This window comes from Diadema antillarum, unplaced genomic scaffold (genome assembly GCF_040938485.1).
Source record: "Diadema antillarum isolate AM-2024a unplaced genomic scaffold, OU_Dant_1.0 seq00000616_RagTag, whole genome shotgun sequence".
NCBI lineage: Eukaryota > Metazoa > Echinodermata > Echinoidea > Diadematoida > Diadematidae > Diadema > Diadema antillarum.
The window spans coordinates 836,974-861,261 of record NW_027271540.1 but is presented as its reverse complement, the minus strand read 5'-3'; the positions used below and the strand labels follow the sequence as shown (position 1 = coordinate 861,261).

The 24,288-nt window shown below is 39.7% G+C and overlaps 1 protein-coding gene across 1 annotated transcript; it reads right to left on the bottom strand.

The window, feature by feature from the left end:
- Positions 1 to 6,922: 6,922 nt before the first annotated feature.
- Positions 6,923 to 8,190, bottom strand: LOC139735989 (uncharacterized). Its single transcript, XM_071646742.1, has one exon. The coding sequence runs from the start codon at positions 8,171 to 8,173 to the stop codon at positions 6,923 to 6,925; it is 1,251 nt and encodes a 416-aa protein (XP_071502843.1). The 5' UTR covers positions 8,174 to 8,190.
- Positions 8,191 to 24,288: the final 16,098 nt, after the last annotated feature.

Genomic DNA, 24,288 nt, shown 5'->3' with positions numbered 1-24,288 from the left:
TGTGTATAGGTCTTCAACCAGGTAACGCTCTGTATGATTTATATCAGAAACGGGATGAGAAGAGATGAGAAAGAGAGAGAGAGAGGGAGAGCGGGGGAGTAAGGGGGAACTATCGGGACTGGCTACTGTCGAGAACTGGAAAAGCATACAAACGAATGGGAAGTATAAACGGACATACAATTATTACATTGTACAATGTATTTTGGATTTTAACAAAATCCCTGTAGAGAATTTATTTTTCATCCAAAAATTCATAAATATGACCATTTATTTGCGGATCGCTTTAAAATAAGAAATAACTCCAGTCATTGGGATCAGCTTTGGTTAGACTCAATTTCTCTTTCAATCACGTAGGGGTCAAGACTTAGTGAATTAGATTGCTCCTCCTTAAAATCATGTGTGCCAAGACGAGTAACTCGACAAATATCCAATCCTGGACAGCTCGCCATGCTTCGAGCCAAAGTAATGAACTCTGAATGTGAAAACGCTACGACGCCCCCAATGTCGAACGTACGTGTGTTGAGAAAGAGTGAATGTTTGAGAGGTATACAATACAATAATCTTATAGGAGGCTGCTTTTCATACCATGCCTAAATTCTCGCCAGATAAGATCTGCCAGAGAAGATAGTGGAATGACGTGAATATGTATCAAATCATGGCCAAACCAACACGATCAAAGCAGTAATAAACTGTATTTACTTGTTTACGTCATCACTTCGTACCTGTTCAGGCGTCTTATGAAGCCCGAAAGATGAAGTGTTCAGGCGTCTTATGGAAGCGTGTAAGAGTAAATACTCGTTCGCTGGTTACACTTCATCTTGACAGACGACTAAGTTCTGTGATAGATAACATTGTTCAGGTTGGTAAGAGAGGGAAAATAAGGCTTTAGGCCTACTCTCTTCTCGACACCTCCCCATTGACAAGCAAAGAGGATTCTACCTTTAAAGGGACACAGTCCTCACGAAATTAAAAAAAAATATGTTGTTGTTGGTACCTCCAATGAACTACTTTCACCAAAAACAAACTTTAAAATCACCAAATAAGCTCGTACATTTTGGTTGAAAAAGTGTGACTCTGCATGGTGAATATGCTAATGAGCAAGTCTTGGCGGAGAGTCATACGTCGTCGATGCACAATTCTTCCCTGCCGTGTTCTGCTCGTTATCCGTACGCTCCCTAGTTTACCCGGATGCATGAAGACGTCGGTGGCTACTCCGACTCGTATTTGACATTGTTTCTACGTTGTGTGTGTGTGTGTTTGTTTGTGTGTGTGTGTACGTATTGTGTATTATATTATACGAATAATTTATGAGTTGTGAGTGCATAGGGCACGAATATCGCACGAGGCGCGAGATGAGCCACTGGTCTATTCAACAAGGCGCGTAGCGCCGCGTTGAATAGACCAGTGGCGAATCTCGCGCCGAGTGCGGTATTACGTGCCCCAATGCACGAACAAAATCATAAATTATTCGTTTTATACAACACCTTGTCCACAATCACAATACAAAATTAGTGACCGCCAACTCAGGAAGGCCCAAAAATAAATGTAACAATTAGGCAGAGAATTGTAAACCACCCTGTGTACTGCTTTCAAACACTCGTCATGATTCGACCACACAGTCACAGGAATCACGAACTCCGCAGGGTCTATACCCATTCTACGCTAACGTTAGATCGAGTTAGGCCCGACTGTTAGGTCGATCTGAGATGTCGGTAGATCTAGTAGTAGGTCTAGACTTTGTCTATTTCCGAAAATGATTTTGTATAAAAACACAGAAAAATAATCAAATTACGGTTTCTCAACTTGAAATGAAGTCTTGATGTTGGGATCACTGTGGTCCACGTAGCAGATCAGAGTCAAAAGTAAAAACACAGCAGTACCGCTAGGTGTATACAGGCAACTAGCTAGGTAAAGTAACTGCGCGTACACGTTAACGTTGCAGTACTCCGCCGCGCCTGGTCTGTGAGACTTACCGGCAGCGCAGCGCAGCCGGCCAGCACGTACACTGTACAATGTAGTTTGCTGGCGCTTTGCTACGGGTGTGAGCCACAGAACTCTGTGAGCGGCCATGCATTAGTAGCCCCCCGCGAAGCCGTGCTATAGTACCTTCGAGCCGTGCTATAGGCCCATGCCAGGGGCCTATTGTATGGCTGTCACTCTCAATGAGTTTGATAGGTATTTTCTATTGAATGTCATGTGACATGTTCTTGGCCAATCACAATTCGACATCATTCTGAGGTGTTGTATAATCGCACATGTGGACGGTACAACTAGATGATAGATCTACGGTAGATACGCGTACGCGCACCCCGTACGCGGTTTGCCCTTCGCACTTTTCCAGTTTCAAGCGCAGCTGCAGCCCTACCTGTCGCCGCTCATGCATGTTCTATATATAGTACGTACAGAGTGTACATATTTGTAGATAGAAACGATTCTACACAGGCCTGCTAGTACACTACAGGGGCGACCGCATTCAGCGTCGTCTGGTCAGGCTATCTTACATCAGTAGTTTTGCTCGAATCGTGCAGAAAATTTCCCAGGAAAATCCTTTTTTCCGTCCCAGGCCAACAAAAGTATCGTGAAAGGTGAGCTGTGTGGCTGGGAAATATCGGTACAACGATGCCGAACATAAGAAACTTAGGGCCTACAAAATCTCGAAATCGTGTTGTGACCTACCTTACCTGTGCGTGGACAATTTGTGAAGCGTTGTTTTTACGTGGACCGGCAGGCTGTGGCCCTCGGTTATAAACCGAGAAAACTCCTGAAACCAGATGCAATCCTGACCATTTGCTCACATGAGTTATAAAAGAGAAATACCTCGAGCATCGACTTCGAAGAGAACCGAGGGAAAAAGCGTAGAGAGGTAAGGAAAGTGGCTAGCTATGTTTAATTTACCGTGGGCCTGCAGCCGGGGTTGGACTGCAGTACAGTGCTACTGAGCTAGCTGCTGCCAGTGCCGACTGGACATGCACGGCAAAGTGGAGCGAAATCATATCCCTACGACCCCCTGTGTTTACCCTTCCCGGCTCACGTCATTTTTTTTTTTTTTCGAGGAAAGGCGATTATCTGACTACTTACAGAAATATTGAGATACAAACAATATTTTCTTTGAAGAATTCGACTCTCTCATGCACAGGTTATCTTCGGTTTGAATGCCAAAATCGACTGGACGGAGTCGATCGAGTGTACTGTGTATGTATACATTGGTATGGTAAGGATTTGCGCGCGAGAGTGGTTTCTACGCTAAGAAGTATGCAACACGGACGGAAGCTAGAAAACGACCGTGCCTATTTGATGTCAAGTTCATGGTATATTTGGTTTAAAAATACATATAAATTTATGTTTACAATATTAATTTTTCGTAAATTATATATATCTACGCTTGAAATATTTTGTTTGAAATTATAAAACCACAAACTTTCACATTATATGATGAAATTGCAACTAATCATTTGAACACTTAAATTGGTTTTAGAGGCACGGCTGTCAACTTGGTGAGTAGGGCATGCACTACGTAGCATCTTTTTGCCGGCTCTTTCACGATCGCTTGCAGGAATTATTTTTCAAAAATCGCGTACGGAGACAATTTTTGATGTCCAAGCGTATGAATTGGTGAAAGTTTATATTTTTTACTCTTCTTAATTATCAGTACAGTGAAAATCTCAGGACTGCTTCCCTTTAACGCTTAACCACCACAATGTGGATGTACCTCGGTCGCCCCTCATCCATTCACTGGGCTGATTTAATGCATCATAGCATCGATTCACACGGTTCCCCTCCATCGCCCCACATGGCGATTAGCAAGTCAAATCAGTTGTCATGGTAACCAAACGACTCGTGTATTGGGGGCACATGGAGAGGGTCAAAGTCTGCTTGAAAGAGATTGAACTCCAGGGAATATTGGAACATTATGAGCTGTTAAGATGGTGATGACTAGATATAGACGTGCCTGAATGTGAGGGAACGTGTTTTTCGGCCTTTATTTTATGCTTACAAATGCATTGGACCTTCAATTTGAATTTGAAAAGGAAAATTATCAACCATCGGCCCTAAATATATAACTGCCTAAAAAGAAAAATGGAATAAAAAATAAAAACTCAATCCCGCAAGACAATCCCCTGCTTTTAATGCATAACATCTTGATATCGTTAAATCCATTAAAATATACCCACTGATGACAGAAGGTGGCAAGGGAAACTGATTTTCAGTAGGATTTTTCGTATCTCTTGTTTAATATCACCGACAAAATATCACAATGTGACACAACTTGATATATGTGCAACGAGTTTGACATGATTTTTTTATTTGAATTCGAAATGGCGGGAAAAAAAAGATAAAGTTTGAGAGAGAATGAGAAGGAAAGAGGAGAAGGTAAGGAGGAGAGGAAATAGGTGAATTATCCCATTGATGGATGCTAACGATGAGGATGATGGTAGTGGTGGTGGTGATGATGACGGCACAGGAATCAGATGGCTGCTTGCATGAGTCTTCACTAATGGCTTTTCATTATCAAAAGACATAACACGCTGTATTCAAGGGCAAAATTAAACGGCAAAAGCATTTGCGATGCTCATTTTAAGCGCTGTGAATTAAGGGGATAACAACCACGAAATGAATACATTAGTTACTACATAACAACATTGGCAGCGTCACATTTCTCTTTCATTAATCCATTACCAAGAGGAAGTACGACATGACTGTACAGCAAAAAGGCGTCCCTTGTTTTAAAACAAAGAAAAATCAGTAAAATGCAGGACGACGTGGCCCCGATGAGTAATTAGGTGATCAAAAGGACGGTCATAATAAACATAGTGCCTGAAACTTTGGATATGTGTTGCCCGATCATAATCATTTTTTAATTATTTTTTTTTTGGGGGGGGGGGTGGGGGTTCTAAATATGGCTAGCCAAGAAACCTATTTGCTGTAAAACAGACTTTCTTTTTGAAATCGGAGGAATACGGCTGAATATCTGGGATATGATTGCTCAAAGACTTGAACAATAAAGTACAATTAGGCGAACCTGCAGAGCAAGAACAACACATGCAGGCTGACGTCACACACATTACACAATACGATATATTTCAACAGGTACACCTTCAACGAATCGGCAGCTTTTGATAGCATATCATAAATATTACGTAATAGTAACAGTAAAGAATTTAACTTTTGTGAGCCCTGGCCCATGTGTCACTCCCTTACATTTGTACGTTGTATTGCAATTGTGTGGCCAAATTTGATAATAATAACATTATTATCATTGTTATTACTATTACTGTTATTATCATTATTATTATTATTATTATTATTATTATCATTATTATTATTATCATTACTATTATTATTATTATTTATTATTATTATTATTATTATTATTATTATTATTATTATTATTATTATTATTAATACTACTATTAATATTAATGCTATACTTTCTTAAAGTCCGTCAAAATCGGAGAAAATGGTCTACGTCGCCAATACAATTGTTAGATCGCAGCAATCGACTAAATCGGTAGACTTCTTACAACTGCCGAGCAGTACCCCAAGAAAAAAAAAATCCACACGAGAATGACCAAAAAATTACAAACAGATCTACTCCTTCAGTCCATTATACCACGGTAACCCCTTATATGACATCAAAATCACGTCAGCTCATAACTGACACTACGTAAGCTGGGACTGTTTTCAAACACTGTCCACACGTAAATGACATTCATTAGTTTTTCTAGTAAGCGTATTACCTTCAGTCTTTGTCTTATTTCTGGTTCATGACTGCACTCTCACTACACGATCACTTCTTATCTAAATACACGAACACGTACTATAAAGTCATGGTTTGCCGCATTTTGGCTGTATCTGCGTTTATAGATCAGCTGAGGACATGTTGAGAAGTATGAAACGGCGAGAAAGAGGATCGAAAAAGAGCCAGGGGGCAATAATTATGCTCGTCTGGCCTCCGAGTGGTATCCAACATTTGTCCCTTCTAGTAGCCCTGGAGGATATGCCATTTACTGCATAACAGCTTCAGAAAACAATTCCAGTGAAATACAGGCTATAATGGATAGAGAAATGATTGAAAATACATGCACGTGTTTTGGCGTATCCCTGCCAAAGGCTCATTGGGGAGCACATCCCCTTCTTGAATGGCTCAGTATTCCCTGCATCTAATGATGATTCCTTCCAAATCGGATCAGGATATATATATATATATATATATATATATATATATATATATATATATATACATGTATATATATATATATATATATATATATATATATATATATATCATACATATATAGGGAGAGAGAAAAAATAAGAGAGGATATCTTATCAAGGGGGCCACCCGAAGAACTGCCATGAAAATTGTTATATTTACCCTAGATAGACATCTGTACAGAATTCCACGAGAGTGTTTCCATTGTCTGGAGGGGATGTTATATACTGACTGTATTTAGTAAGTAAAGTATATTGTAAACTCTTCTTGTTTTCTTTCAGTCTTTACACTCACTGGACAACTCGGCTTATAATTGTTTTCAGGCGATTTGGATCAGTATGCAACCTTCGAAGAAGAAATGGTATGAACTACATCAGAGGCCTTCTGCCTCATAAGTCATTGGTCAATGGTCGCATAATAATATGTGAGCGATCTTAGTTGACGTCACCCAACTTAACATTGTCACTTGGTCGATATAAGTTGTACTACATTATTCTATCTCTCTTTTTTTTTTTACATGTTACCACATGACATCAACGACAAATTCTCCACACACGGTTTACAGCCTACAGTTTCCTTTTACGTGACAGGAATACTGGCGTTTTACGCGGCTTGATAAAACATGAAATTGAGAACGAAAGAGAGAATTGGGGTGGGATATTGTGATCGTTTTGAAAGAAAGTACATTTAATGTCACGACACGTCATGTCAGCTCGTTGATGGCAACATGTGAGGATCCCGCATTTCGAAGAGATATGTCAGTCTCCCTGTGCGCCTCGCGATATCATACGCCGTTTCGTCGGCGCCGTTCTTCAGCGTGATGTCAATATAGCGACTCATGATCAGCATTTGAATCACCTCCTCCGCCTCGGCGTTTGATGCCGCCAAATGAAGCGCAGTCTGCCCGCCGTTAGTCATGGCATTGACGTCACAACCTGCCTGGAGAAGTAGTGAGGCCACGTGAGGATTATTCCATCGCGCTGCACAGTGCAGGGGCTGCCATCCATCTCCCGTCTTGGCGTATAAGTCCGCACCCTTCTCTAGGAGAAGCTCCACCATGGCCTTGTGGCCGTTGTAGGTGGCCCGGTGAAGGGGCGTGTATCCATCCTCGTCAGTGATACATATTAGGTCAGGTTTAGAGGACAAAATCTCACGTGCCGTCTCCATCTCGTTATTCTCTGCTGCCCATAGCAACCGCTTTCCAGGATCATTTTCAATGTCCTCATTAATCTTACTGTCCTCTTCAGGATCGTCCTCGTCCCAGACGCTCTTCCAGCTCCCACGCCTCTGCCTCTTTTCTTTCTCTGTCTCCATAATGTTCAGAAGGAGCTCTGTGTTTTCTCGTGTTTTCTTCGCCTCACTCTCATCGTCATCATCATCGCTGTGGTGGCCTTCAAGGCCAGCCTGGAACGCGCGCTCAATGGCAGCCGAGTATAAATTCCTACTAGGTGCGGCATGGCCACTCAAGTCCACTTCGTCGCAATCTTCCACCTGTTCCACCTGTTCTGGAGTTCCTTCTCCTTCTGACTCCTCAAGACCTCCATCAGCACCTTTGCTCTCACTGTCCGTGGTGCGTCCTTTAGCCATGCAGCCCTCGTTCTTGAGAGGCAAGTCTGTGCCAACTCGAGGGACACTCAGCCGTCGGTCCGTGCGATATTTAGCAAGTTTCTCTTTTAGTTCCTCTTTATCTAGACTCTCCACACTCTCACTTAGTTCCTTCATCTTCTCGCTGCAAACTTCCATGGCCACCAGAACGCCTAATCTCTTCAAGCCTTGCAGCAGACTCTCAGACAGACTCGATAGCTTCGTTTTTTCTTCAGGGGACAGCGTGCAATATTCGATTGCTTCTATCACACACACACACACAAAAATAAAAGCGTATAAAGGAATAACCACAGTTCCACAAATTACGCAACAAGTCTCTAGGTTGTTCAAGTTGTACCAAGACTGAACGAGCATTTAGATATTTAGTGTGCCACGCTTTAAAGGTTTGCGACAAAGGACTTCACAATCACACCGACAAAAAGACGTTAGTAGAGAGGCGGCATGTCACCCGGGGTAGAAGGTACTCCGAGATCGTCCAACATCTTAGAGGAGAGGCCCATACACTTAACGGTCGTTTAGATGTACAGTACGCAGTCGTTGGGTAGGCGGCCTTCTATGTACGAAGAGACCTAGAATGTCTGGACGTCGACCTGAGAGGGACATAATATAAAGAACGAAAAAAGAGAGGCTATCAGTATTGTACTCGCTACACGAACAATATAGAAAGAGAAAACAAACAAATAAATAAATAAAAGGAAACACAAATCTAATACACTAAACAATGAATGCAAAATAATGTTTTTTGTCCTTGTTCAACACCACTGCTTGTTTTACCCGTGTTACTAAGACTTGAGGTATAATTTAAAAGAGTTGTATCTCACAATCTAACGCTTTGTTAAATCATTATTACACGTCACAACGTACCAGGTACACGACGTACAATCAATACCAAAAGGAAATTTCCAAACAACATATCAAATAACAAGCATTAATTACAGCACCTATGGCAGCGGTCATGTAACAACCCACCACAACTAATGTGATTATTGGAGTCATCACCATACAAGTGTAGTTGTCTTGCAAATTTCTTTATGACACGGACACCTGATTGACCCAAAGATTATTTACATTGATTACTTTCACGCCCTCTTTAAACACATGTCTCACACCCTGAATGACCATCTACGCCTCTTCACAATCGTGCAACTCAAAGAGGTTATACGTGTATGCAGTGAGTATGATATATGACCTCTCTATTAGTCAAACTTCACTAGCGGGTTCTCTTTCTGCTACTGCCGAGCTTCTCCATTTTTTTTTTTTTTAAATCAACACCTCACTTGCTTGAGATTTATATCTTGCACCTACAGTCGATGCGCCCTAATGGGGATTTTTCACTGGAAATGGCTGAAGTCGTTGCTCAGTGTGCAAGAACTTTGTCGAGCATGACTGTCAACATTAAACCATGTACATACATACATGCATGCACACATACTGTATACACACACACACTTGCATACATGATACGTATACATCTATGGAAATATGTTACATTCTGAAATGTCTGAATACTAGTATGTATGTTTTGTATGCATCCATGTATAACAGTTAAACATGTGAGTATATTCCAAACACCCGTTTATTCACTGACAAGTAACACGCGTTCGAACAGCTGTTATCAACATGGTCTATGGGATACCATATAGGCAAATTCAAACACAACCAAGAAAGACACAATACATTCGTCTTGATGCAAGCTCCGAGAAAATAAGAAGTGGCGTACACGCAAACGGAATGGTAATGCTATATAAACACAATCATCAACGCCACTATAACAAACAATATTCCCTCGCCCAGAATGCTTGACCAAAGCTGGAGTGTGGCTCAGTTTACACAGTGGATATATAGAGGCTGAGAGAGACGTGTGTTGTTTTTACTGTCACCTTCTATGTACCTCAAGACGTCTGCACAGAGCGATGCCTAGATCAACAGTGCGAACCGACGAAGATCCTTGTAGAACTCGAAGTACATCACTTGACCTTGCTGAATCAATGTCCTCAATATCCTAAATGTCCTCATAAAAGTTCAATTGGCGCTGAATGAAACTTCTGCATTTCTGTCGGCTTTATTTCACCCCTTTCCTATTTTACCAGGACTAAGTACAGTTTCCATTGTTAGGTTGGTGGTATTACACATAGAACGAATCCTTATTAGTGTTTCAATTATGAAACGCACAAGAGAAATATTATAACTACCTTGTATCAAATTCTGATACGCCTACCGCCATCAGCGGCAACTGGAGCAGAAATACAATGTAAGATAGATCTAAACTCACAACGCAACAAAACTGTCCGTCCCTTCCCATATCATAAACAGAGTAATTGAGAACATTATAATGACTTAAAGAGAGAAAGGTTTATAGAAAAGAAGGGGACATTTGAATCGTTTTCGTAAAGCAGACAGCAGTGTGCTGGAGCTATGTGGAAACCAATGATCGCTTCTCACCAGTAATAGCTAGTATGTGTGTGACCACATTGAGAGCGGCTTACAGGAGCGAATGACAGGCTGTATCCTCCAAGATATTTTTCTTCCAACAACTCGCTTTAGCTAAGGTCACTTGGGGAAAGTGATAACGTCGCAAAGCCTACGCGCTTCTTTCCACCTTGAAACGAGTTTCTGTCGACCAGCTAATTCTATTACTGCTCGGACCAGCAGTAGTCCCTTCAGGGGTACATCTTCCGCAGTGCAGGCTGCCCGTGTTGAAAACCAGTAAACATTGTAAACATGCTCCAAAGACGTCGCAGCATTAGCCGAATGAAATCAACTTATTGGCCGTTAATGAAATCTGTTTGACTGCATTACCAACGGGACGCCATCTAAGACAGAGCTTCCCTGCGGTGATCATAGTAAAAATGCTGCCTGGAAAACGAACTGTATGAAGCTAAATAGGGGCCTGAAGTAGAGCTGAGAGTGAACATTTAAAGTGTTAGTAATTACCACCAACAGCTTTCTTCAGTTATAACTTATCTACGCCCCCTCATGTAATGAGAATCTATACAGGGACTCCTTGCATATTTATGTTGAAATACTATTAATATACTATAGTACAGGAATATATAAATCGGTTATATTAGGAAAACATTCAACTCGCATTCCTTACATCATGTTGGCATATCACCGTAATAACACGTGAATGAACAATTATGGTATTATGAATGAAAAAAAAATATAGCCAAACATACAACTCACATTCTCTTCATGACTATAATAATGATAAGACAGTCCTACAAATCCCACAAGCATAAACCAAGCTTTCGTACGTACATTTTCATATCCTGGATCTGTTGTCTGGAACGCTCTACCAAAACAACTCCACCTATGTGATTCAGAAGAAATGTTTAGAAGGAAACTCAAGACTGAACTGTCTCAATAATTGCAATTGTGTTGTTTCTATACTTTGTGAATGTTGTATGTTGATGTACGTACAGCGCTTTGATCGGGTCCTGTAAAAACGCTCAATAATAAATCGTTATTATTATTATTATTATTATTATTATTATTATTATTATTATTATTAGGAGTAGTAGTAGTAGTAGTATCATTATCATTATTATTATGATTATTATGATTATTATTATTATCATTAATATTACTATTATTATTATCATCATCATCGTTATCGCTATTATTATCATTATCATTATCATTCTTATTATTGTCACTATTATTATTATTATTATTATTATTATTATTATTGTTATTATTATCATTATTATTATTGTTATTACTATTATCATTATCATGAAAGAAAGACTTTAAGACATCAATATACTCGTAATAGAAAGCCTCGACATGATGCTAAAACTAAGTGGCGTACATGGTTTTGCCCTGTGAACGGAAGGTTTCAGTAACTAATCATGGACGTTCACATGATCACGGTGCAAGTATACGACCAGTTTCTCGTAAGACAAAATAATCGAGGAAAGTTGAGCTGACTCGAGCTTGAAAGTCTCACTGCACGAAGAGCGACGAGGAGAAGCGTTGAAAACGAGCATGACATTCCTATCTTCCCTCTCAGCATTGCTTGCCCTTTTCTCTCCCTCGACTGAGAGACTATCGACAGACCATCAACTGCTTAAGTTGCATCCTCGTATACATCATAGCTTTGAACAGCGTCTCGCTCATCTCCGAGTAACTAGATTCTTACTACGGTGACCCGTCAACAGCTCCTCGAAGGATTATTTTGCCATAGGATGCCAGCACATAATCCTTCCGTTTCTTCCTATTATTTCCCTTCTAGTACTCTCGCCTCTCCCTGCACCCTATACACACCACAGTTAAACCTCTGTGCAAAGCAGGAGGGCATCGAGAAAAAGTGCAGAAACTAGTCTTCTTCCCTTTTAGATTTGAAATTCGATAGATGCTCAACAACTTCAAAATATAATGCGTATTTGTATGTTTATTGTGAGAATTTGACCTATTTACATCACTTTGATAAGGTTGATAATGTACAGTATCAAAGATTCTATGACAAACATCCTTGTTTAAGGACGGAGTGTTACTAACGCACACACCTGACTTCATTCTAAGTGTACATCAAAACGTGAAGGAATAGTATGTTGAAATATGAAGGGCGTTCACTCGAAGAAAAACCTGCCGTAATGACTTCGCAACAACAGAAATAATAGCTCAGTTTGAACTATACATGCAAATTGAAACTTGTTTTTCCAACACTCTAGAAATGTACATAACAATGGTTATGGTGCTGAAAGATTTTATCCTTTGTCTAATACAATATCTAATTTTCATGTTTTCATTCCACTGTATTTCTCTCATTTTGCCCAAGGTGATAGAGTGCATGTCTATTACATAATACCTACTTTAGCAAACCCTTCGGTTTCAAGTTGTCATGGGAATAAAAATATTGGATGTGCACGACTGTCTGTAAAGTATAACAACTTTAATTCGAGGCGTCGTTTGCAGCGACTATAATGTAGTTTTATGGATTGTTTTTGTTCTTCTTTACGCGTCTAAATAGCACAATGTTCAAATTACCTTATTTCTCTGAAGGTTGAAGAGGGTACGTCGATGGCATTTGATGACAAACAGAGTGCTAAAAGTGATTTATCAGTAATCCCAAGATGAAGTGCCGGACAATCAGGTCTTCATTATACAAACATCTTCTACAACGGACCACAAGAACTCACTTTGTTTCACCCATCACTTTTTATTTCACAAGGAAAGGAACAATAACTATTGTACGATGGACTATTATAGCTGTGAGCTGAAATGAAATAACGAGTTGGCTCTACACGCAGTTACTGGGATTCGTTAGTTCGGGTTAATGAAGAGAATGTCAGCTAATCGCCTAATATAAATCATATGTTTAAGATATGATGAGGTCACATTGTAGAATGATATTTCCCTGTTAGATTTCTTTTGACAGTCTCATGCATATACATGTAGGTATCAATGCAGGTTGCCTTACGTTACACCGTATACAGTCATTTACTATACGGACAATTAACATCGCGCAGGACCGTGGACAGTAGACAAAGAAACACTGGCGAATGATAGATATAATACGAAGGTCCTGTTTTACACACATAGTAACAAGCCTGGTAACAATCTATATATGCAAGAGTCAGGTAGAACGCGATGGTTAAATCGTCGTGCCTTTGTGTTGGGGAGGATCGATCCAAGGACCCCCTCTTCACGAGCGCAGAATCTTTCCACTATCACTGCCGTGATCCACTATCGCTGGGTTCCTGCTCCACACTGCAGTGCCTTAAGCACATCAGTCATGTGGAATTGGCGCATTAGTACCCTGTGTTGTTGTTATTATTATTATTATTATCACTAATATTATTATTGTTATTATTATTATTATTATCATTATTATTATTATTATTATCATCATCATCATTATTATCACTATTATCATTATTATCATTATTATTGTTATTAATGTATTTATTATTATTACTATCATCATCATCAACATCATCATTATTATCACTATTATCACTATTATCATTATTATCACTCTTATTATTATTATTATTATTATTATTATTATTATTATCATCATCATCATCATTATTATTATTAATGTATTTATTATTATTATCATCATCATCAACATCATCATTATCATTATCCACTATTACAGTGCTCACACTATACACACTGTGGTAAAAATAAATGACTTTCCCCGCGTTTGGATTTGCAAAAGCTTTTGCGAATATCTTCCGACCATACCAATATCCAAAAAAGAATACACTAGGAGCGTGTTTATGGCCCCTATCCCCCCCCCCCCTCCCTCTTTAGTGCGTAGGAATAAATGTTGGACTACCTGTTGACGACTCAAGGTCAATGAGTGACAGTCAACATACTTATCGATCAAGACCAAAGAGGTGATCAAGATTGACTTGTCCTTTAGTAACGTACTTCAACGTAATGTATACAAAACCTCAAAATCAGCAAATTTATTTCCTGGGACATAATTTATTATAGCATGAAAACATCAGCTGCTCTGTGATCCTAACGACTAATGAGAAAATGAAATTGTCATTAATTCTTTTTCACGATTAAAGTAGCGTTGTTACAGCGATAGAAATGTGACTATGATCAATCAACTGTGTACCTACAAGTATGCAACCTTTCTTGACCTAGCTTTGAAAGTCATCAACTGGTCGTACTGGTTGTTAACAGCAATAACAGGAACATAAAAAAAACATCAGAAAAATGTAAATCTTGCCTTTAAGCTACGTATAATAACACGTGTTTGTTTGTCTGTCTGTTTGTTTGTTTTGCAGCAAATATGAGTAGAGAATTCTCTCCTACTTCTTCTAACTCTCTTGAGCAAGTCACTGCATGATGTATGCTTTCAACATGTATTTCTTACTTTTTTTCCATTTTACGGGCTGCAAGTGTATCAAACTCTGTTCCAGTTGATCAGTGTACCGATCGCGATTTTAGGTTTTGCATTTTATTCACATACAAAAGAAGTAGGCCCTATACATTCTTTAGTATCATACAGTACAGACACTAACGAATCGAAATTGCATTATGCTGCATGCATGGAACATTGCTCGATTAAACGATACAGAGGTATAGGCTCTGGACGGTATGTCAACAGTACAGCTAATCAAGACACGCGCTCCAAATTGCTATACTCCAACCACAGAAACTATGGAAACAGTTGCACATAATATCCTAATGATTTTTCCCATCCCACTTCAACGTACTGCTGAATGATGATCCACACCATCTGTTTATCTGATAGTACAGAATGTCGACTGAAATTATGAGGAGTTAGGTATTACAATCCAGCTATTTTGGCCAGGAAGCCACTACCTAAGATCCTAAAGCAAGATTACATTTTGTAGACTTTTTTTTAATAAACACCATACAAACAATTAGACACACCATCATTCTTCATACCAAATCTACAAATGTGTGTTCGTATTTACTGCATTTATCACAATTATATATCACAGGGTTGTGAATGTACTTGCAAAAAAAAAAAAACCCAAACAAACAAACAAAAACAAATTTGAAATAATCTAAAACTTGTGAGAAAAAAAAAAGAACTTGAACTGCCAAAAAGTCTGAAAGTGGGTTTGGGGGAGAGCAAAAAAAGAAAAAAAAACCAACAAAACAAAACATAATGATAATAATAAAATCTCAAATCAGATTCAACTCTTAACTCTCAGATCCCTGACAATGCCTGATATACCTGCAGAGCACTGAGACATCTTTAATACTTACGATGCGATAGGTCTATACTATGGTGCCCACGCAGGTTCCCCTTCCGTATCACGAACGAGACATTAATACCATAATTCAATTTATCTATGGCAGTATCTCTTGACCTCTAGCCAGCTTGAGTTTCTTTTCGTAAAGATATTTTCGTGATTTCCTCGTCTCTATAATATAATGGAGATAAAAGAAAATGCGCCGCCTCTGCCAATGATCGTAACCAATGGCAGAGAAGAGGAAAAATGAGCCAACAAAATTAATGACATCATAATACGTTGACAGCTTGATTAAGTCATAATGGCCTGCTTGATTCGCTAAATTACCATGCACTATAGTACAAGCACAGGTATCAATGTTGGCCTTATTTGATAACCAATATTTGGGGTGGGGTGCAGGCATGTGACTTAATTGGGCTGAAAGTGCGAATTACTCGCAATATAGCTTGAAGTAACCCTCCTTTCTCTCATACACGGTAGAAGACACATATAAAAGAAAGTAACACAACATTATATCTGCGATAAATGATGATTAAATGATTTCATCTTTTGGAACGAACGCTCGATGAAACTCGCTTTTCAAGATTATTATAAAAAAAAAGGGAAATACAAATATGACGTCTGTCATGAAACGAGTGTTTTGACCCGTGCCTTTTATAATCTCAGTCAGTCTGCACCTGGTATAGTCTTATAGCAGCTGGAAGATAATTCTTCCAAGGACAACGTATTCACCAACTGGTGAAGTGAATTCAAATTGCTGTATTCTGCCGTCAGGAGGCGTTTTAAGTGCGTCAACTGTCATCTCGGAATTTCTGAATTTTCAACGAAAGCTTGCCACCTCATACGGGTAATTAACAACACTGGATTCATTAACTGTTACGAAAAATAATAGCCGATCGAGGTGGCTATGTCATCCATATTACCGTGAAATATATCTACTGTCTATACAGAACAGAGATCATTTACCTACAAGTAACTGCATGACGTAATGCATAGACATTAGAAGGATAACGATATTTTAAAGTCAAGTTTGACATAAAGACTACGTTGTGATGAATACCTTTGTTTGGTGTGGGTCCAATGCCGTTTAAACATCAGCAAATTGGGATATTACTCATTGGTAGACAACATGGATTCGATATCGATATCAGCTAGACGTTTGAAGTACCTGTAAAACATTATCTTTGTTTTCTCCGAACAGAATATAATCATCATGACTCCCATGAATACCTTACATAATGATTACGAAGTTAAATGATAGGAACTGCACATTTCATTTTTATTATAATTGGGGAGGAAGTAGAAAACCGATTTCGTTGACACGTTCAATGTGACAATGGAATTAAGGCAGATAATTGTGGAGACAGCATAATCCATCGATGACAAAAGTTTATTTATTTGCTTCGGAGTAAAATCTCGAAGTGATTCGCACAATTTGTAAAACCTGAACATTAGCTTAATTAAAAGAGACCTGCAAAGTGACGAGATAAAAACAGCATGATGTATATTTCATTCAAAGTAAACCTCTACCAGGAGAAAGGAGAAGAACAAACTAACAAACCAACAATACGTGAATCACTGCATGCTAACTGAGACTGAAAAAAGGCGGATTTTCAGGCCTTTTCAGTCGTTCTTATAGCAGTTCCTTGTTATTGATGACACCATGCTCAAAGCTATGATTCATCTTTGCTATCAACTGTTTTTTTTTTTTTTTACATTGTCACTACTCGACACGGCCTAAAGATTACTAAATGTCTCAAGATCACATATTATGGATAATACCACAACAAAGGGTCATACTGGTTAAATGCCCCCTTCTATTAGATTCATTATGCCATTGCTTATACAAGCCCTATACAGTGATTTTCCTCTTGAGTGCTGTTTCAGATAAGTATCTTCCTTTTTGAAGGCAAACAAAATGTGCTACTACAAATTACCGCAAATATTTTCATACATAAAGAATGCAAAATCATGACTTTTGGTGGCAAATTATAGAGTGGCATTTTTATTGTAATACCAGTTTGATAGATGTACAGCTTATTGGGGGATAGAAATCTATTTTAAGATACTCCTGAGTTTTTTCAGGAGTATCTCGCTACCACGACTAGCCGGTCGGAGTAAATTACCCGTGCGGACAAGCCCTCGGAGTATCTATGACCTTACATACCTTATATGCGACCTAGGTAAAACTTCCGGGGGCAAATCGTAATGTTGATATTTTACGAGTAGGGCCTACACGTGCACGTGCAGTACAATTCTAACCTAGCCGATCGCGACGAAGAAGCTATAGCGCTCAGAAATTCTCATCAGCGACCCTCCACGGTGATCCTCTCGAAGGCCGTGGTAAATTGGTCGGAGTTTCTTCCCACGACCATCGTGTGGACACAGGGTCATGGTAAGATAAGTATGAATTTTAATTTTAATTGCTGTGCCATAAAATTTTACCAACTAGAAATACGTCTGAACATGGCTACAATTAACAAAATATTAAAATGGCAGGTTTGTCACAAATGTGTTGCATGTTCACTTTCCCTGAACTACAGAGTCTGGTGTAGGTTGAACTGGATGTATGGCTATGATTATTGTCTATTATAAGAGTGCAGGTATTTGGGGATTTGAGGATTTTTACTTGACTAGTATAAGGAAGAAGTGAAATTTAGCACTTTTACTCGACCTTTTACCTTTTGACCTTTGACCTTTTGGCAAGAAACTTCCAAGAGAATCTCTATTAGGTAATACACGCATACACTAGGTTTCAAGAAAAATCCTGCAGGCATAAGAGGGAAATAGTGAAATTTAGAGGAGTTGACCCTGACCTTTGACCCCTGACCTTTGACCCATGACCCCTAAATTCCCTAGATAATCACTGCCTGTCAGTACATGCATATGTACTAAGTTCCATACAGATACCTTGAACCATTTGCGAGATATCGAGAAAAAAGTAAAATTTTAACATTTTCACTTGACCTTTCACCTTTGACCTTTGACCTCAAGACCCGATACTCCCTGGAGAATCTTTATATGGTAGTTCATGTATACACTAAGTTTCAAGAAAATATCTTCATGCATTGCATAGATATGGGGGAAATAGTGAAATTTTGAGAATTTGACCTTGACCTTTTGACATTTGACCTTGAACATGTGCGCCCAAAAGTTGATAGGCACAACTTCGCTCACTCATACATATACATGCCAAATTTCATTAGGATACCTCTAACGGTTTTTTAGATACGCTGTCCACAAAACTGATTACGGACGGAAGGACGGACGGACGGACGGACAACCCGAAAACATAATGCCTCCGGCGACACTTCGTGGCGGAGGCATAAAAATGCAGAATGAATATTTGGTGTCCCGCTTATACGAGGAACCTTGGGGAATCTTTTTCCTGCCCCAAATTGTGTTTGTGTGATTCTTTGAATAGTTTAGTTGATTTTTTTGTCAAGCCCACCGGAGGTGAGGGGAGACTAAGGATCGCCTGCGGCGTCCGTCCGTCCGTCCGTCCGTCGTCTGTCCATAACGCTATAAAAACTTAGATAACTCTGTACTCTGGGCTTCAATTTGAATCAAACTTGGAGGGAAGAGTGGTCATACAAAGTTTTCCCTGTTACCAAGTATGAAGGTCACCTCAAGGTTAAAGGTCACAGGCAGGGGTCAATGAACTTTTAGGGCCCAATGTTAAGTTTTTAGGGCGGGTTTTGATTGTGGGTCATAACTTTTGATCCGTAAGTCTATTTGTGACCAAACTTGGATGGTAGATGTACCTTGGGGAGTTGATGGTCACCACAAGGTCAAAGGCCACAGGCAGGGGTCAATGAACTTTTAGGGCCCAATGTTAAGTTTTTAAGGCGTGTTTCGATTATGGGTCATAACTTTTGATCCATAAGTCCGTTTGTGACTAAACTTGGGTGGTAGATGTCCCTTGGGAGTTGATGGTCACCACAAGGTCAAAGGTCACAGGCAGGGGTCAATGAACTTTTAGGGCCCAATGTTAAGTTTTTAGGGCGTGCTTCGATTATGGGTCATAACTTTTGATCCATAAGTCCGTTTGTGACAAAACTTGGGTGGTAGATGTCCCTTGGGGAGTTGATGGTCACCACAAGGTCAAAGGTCACAGGCAGGGGGTCAATGAACTTTTAGGGCCCAATGTTAAGTTTTTAGGGGTGCGTTTTGATTATGGACCATAACTTTTGATCCATAAGTCCGTTTGTGACTAAACTTGGGTGGTAGATGTCCCTCGGGAGTTGATGGTCACCACAAGGTCAAAGGTCACAGGCAGGGGTCAATATTATTTTAGGGCCCAATGTTAAGTTTTTAGGGCGCGTTTCGATTATGGATCATAACTTTTGATCCGTAAGTCTATATGTGACCAAACTTTGATGGTAGATGTACCTTGGGGAGTTGATGGTAACCACAAGGTCAAAGGTCACAGGCAGGGGTCAATGAACTTTTAGGGCCCAATGTACTGTGCATTTAATTATGACTCCCTAACTTTTGATCCATAGGTCCATTTGTGAACAAAATTTAAAAAAAAGGTGTTGTACGTTTGTGAGCGAGACACATTACGGCACTTGCCTTGTTATTTCAAAAGGACCACTTATATTGAAACAAACATAAAACTAGTGTGAAATAGGTATCAATATGCCAAAATGGAAACCAAGTTGTTTCCCCTCATACACTGGTATATTGTATGCTGACTTGTTTCATTTATTAGTTTCAGAATGTTCGTTTTCACTAACTTAGTGAGTGAAAACTCACTAAACTTACTTAACATGAATATTTTGAAATCTATGTCCAACAAAATAAAATTGATTTTTCTGATGCTATTATCAAAAATATGCATGTCACAAGCTTGGCACCTTTTTTTATGGAAATAACCCATATCCATAATGTCTCCCTGCATGTAAGACAATGGTAAAACTGTAATGGCAGACTCGATTGATTTGACAAGATGGTCGAAGCACACGAAGCTCGTTATACACTACGTCATATGATTTGTGTTTTCATGCAGCTATACATAATAATATTCGCACGTGTTTTTTCTTTTTGCACGTGAAGAGAGAGAAAGGGAGAGAGAAAGAGGGGAAGAGGAGAGCGATGTCAGTGTGTGAAGTGTCAAGGATTTGCACTTAACCTACGGAAAAACCATCACTGGTAGGGACTTGCCATGTTTGTGTACCGTGAATTGCATGAGAAGAAAGAAGTCCGAATCTATAATTTACTACATCAGAGAACAGGTTAATACCATTCCTCGTAGATCAACTCGACTCCATTAGGCAGGCGTCACGAGGATTTTCCTTCCGAGAGGTACCCCGCCACTCGACCCCCTTCACAGAGCGCTAAGGAGCGGTCGCCCTTTAAACAGCCAATCACGGTGCATCCACTTACCTCAAATTGAAAACCCGTTTGAGCGACTGGAGGTCATACATACAGCAATACGTATTTCGCACTTAGAACCATCATGACCATATGGTACATTCCTCCTCCTCATTGAGACTTTGCTTCTCTGAGGAAGAACTAAGCAAGTGATCAGCGATTGAAAGTGACGCCATTTCAAGGGGCAGAAACACGATTTAAATGTTGAGACAACAGGCACAGAGAGAAAGAGAGTGAGAATATGATATATGGACAGCATCAATGTGTAAAATACAAAGTCAGAAAGTTGCATTATCAAGTATAGGCTATACAGCGGCCACATGAGTTCAAGTTCTGGTATAAATGTATCAACAGATGTTAGCCAAGCGGTCCGATGTCCCTGCATTTCAACATAGAATAAAATGCAAAGATTCAATCATCTCAAAGCAAATCAAAAAGTGAGCAATGAATCTTTGTCATCTTTTCATAGCTCAGCTCAAAAGTCTTCTTCCAAAGGCCCTCGATATACTGCCGCTCAGCGCAGATTTAATAAAGGACGCGTCTATTTTTGGAGAGCGAATCAATTGAAAAAACTGCAGACAAAACAAAGACGTTGGCCGGCAAATGGACGTCATTGGAGCAAATTAGGTGCAAAGGTCACGACTGTCGAGTGAGTAATTTGAATCATGTTCTGCAGACATATTCAGACACACTCACACACATACACCAGCACAAACACGGCACGAGCACACACACATCACATACATATGCAGTCACTGTCTACACAAATGCCCAACCACACAAACACACACACACATGCAGACATACACACACACACACACACACACACGATTACATAGGATTCCGCTGATAATTCTTCACTATCTACAGTGGATATGAAATTCCATATATACGCCTCTTTCGGATTGTAATTTTTTACATTTGCTTCATTCCAAACCCAAAAATATTCCAATAACTATTCCTCACCGGATGATTTTAGTCCCCAAGATTATTTTACAGATCATTTTCACAAAATTTAAATTGCTACCATGATGAGATGTAATTGCCTGCATCTTATTACCAATGACCATAAATCAATTTTAATAATTTACTGAAGAGTTTGCCTACATGAGAAGAAACGCTCAGTCTGCGGACAGAGTTGTTGTTGTTGTTGTTGTTGTTGTTGTTGTTGTTGTTGTTGTTGTTAATGATGACGTTGCTGTTGGTGCTTTAAGATATCATGAAATCACATGAAATCGGTAAAAACCTCAAAAAGGTGAGCGCTTTTTAAGTTTAGGCGAGTTTCTCTATTATTCCTTTTCTCTCATGTTTATTTTCTCCCTTCTCAATCTCTACACAGAAAAACCTAATCCGTTCATGCACGCATCCTCAATGCTTGCACCCTTTGTTTGTCACATCAAACCTCATAAACCCTACAGGAAAATAAGCCTGATTACACTTCCAGTAGATAGCAAACAAAACCTTCTCCCCGTTCAATTTGCAACTTTGACGCCATCGTGCCGAGCTGAGATCGTTGAAGGGGAAGAGAAGACGGGGCAAAGAGTTTTTGTTTACCTGCCTTCATCTAAAAGAGCAACAAGAAATCTTCGCGCTAAAGGTATTTGAATGACATGTTTTTATGCAGCAGACAATAGCAATCTGACCAGCAAAACTATCAGCAATCCAACCGGGTATGACAAGAGTCGTGATGCGTCTCTCACTTGAACACACAGTGACCACGGGGAGATTAAAGTCAAAACTCTCTCTCTCCCTGGGGTGAAGCCAAGGTCTGATTTGAAATTCTCATAGTGCAACAGGTGTATTTGTCGTTATCCATGCACTAGTCTTGTTTCCGGCATCCCTCTGTCGGATGAGCAGCCTACACGTTGGCATTCTCTCGTATAATGGACCGAATCGGTATAAAGAAATCCGTATTTCCTGACGCTGCATCAATCTGACCGTCGTGTCAGCTCTTTCTCCCTCGCTTCATTGTTACCTTTAGCAAATATAATTTCTGTCTCCTGCGAATACTTCGCACCATTAAACAAAAATAACAAAAATCGAACATTTTCCAAACGTATACAACATAAAAAGAGGAAAGAGGCACATCTAGCTACATGACATTATATTACCATACATGGCTTTTTCACACAATCCTTCGGGAGCTTAGTTACAGATGTATGACATATAATAAGGAGTACGTTACTCACAGAAAATGAATATTTCAATAAGCACGAATGAGTTTTACCACGAGAACTGGAAGAATCAAAACAGATTTTTCTCTAAAATGTCATCAAATTTTTGCATTGGAATTGTTTGATGCCCTGCGTATGACAGCTGTGGTAGCAAAACATTCCGTTTCAACTTTTCGTTCCTCATTGAAAACGTATTCATTCTAAGTATCGTAGTGAAGACCTACTCTCAAATTTCAAGATATGGAGCGTCAACAATTTTCCTTTAGTTTTCTTTTTCTGAAGGTTTTTTCTTTTTCTTTTTCAATCTTATGACTTAAGTCGAGGCGCCAGTTCTATCCAGATTAATTTCTCCTATACGCTATATATATCACTTCTTTATTCCTCTTGATATTCCCTCTCATCTTATACCTTTGGTGTCCCCCCAATTTGGCTTGCTCTTCTCCACCCCCCCCCCCCCCCCTCTCTCTCTCTCTCTCTCTCTCTTTCTCTCCCTGGTTCCATAATTGCGATGTTCATTTTGTTTTTTGTTATTGTCGGAAACGGGTCTTGCAGGCATTCCTTGAGACGTGTTGATGAATTCGTTTCCAATTGCCTAAATGGAACGTCAGCGAGGCATCGATTCTGCCCAAAGTCATGAAAAATGAATCAATAGTAAGTGCATCGTGTGATATTTCGACGCTCGCGCTTCTACGAATTCGGACGTATCATCAATTATCCGCCGGGCCGTAGTCGACTGACAAGCCGTAATTTTGCTCGAGCAACAGAGGAGCGGGGTGCACATTATTTGCAAATGGACTGACAAAAACTGCACCTCGTAATTTTCGCAGTGTGCTGGTTTTGGCTTTTTTAATCTATCGAAGAAGTGACCAAAGAAATTAATAGAGAGAGGATGATGGCAAAAATCTTGTAGCCGAGCTAGAAGAGTTGTGCCGTGCGCATGAACAATTCCATCGGCTCCGTGTCTTACCCACGGGTTTACCGACAAAACCCTGCTCACACGCCGAATTTACCGACAACCCTGGTCACACGCCGAATGAAAAATTGTTCAGGCCAGCATCACATACATAATTATACCCACAGCCATATGTCACATAATGGAAACAGACAAGCTCTCACTAGTTGCGAAAGCTGGTAAATCTACTTTTCATTTTCTGTTTATATTCACTCGTTTGAAAGGACAAGATCATGACAAAAGTTAGTCATTTTTCGAAGATGAGGAAGA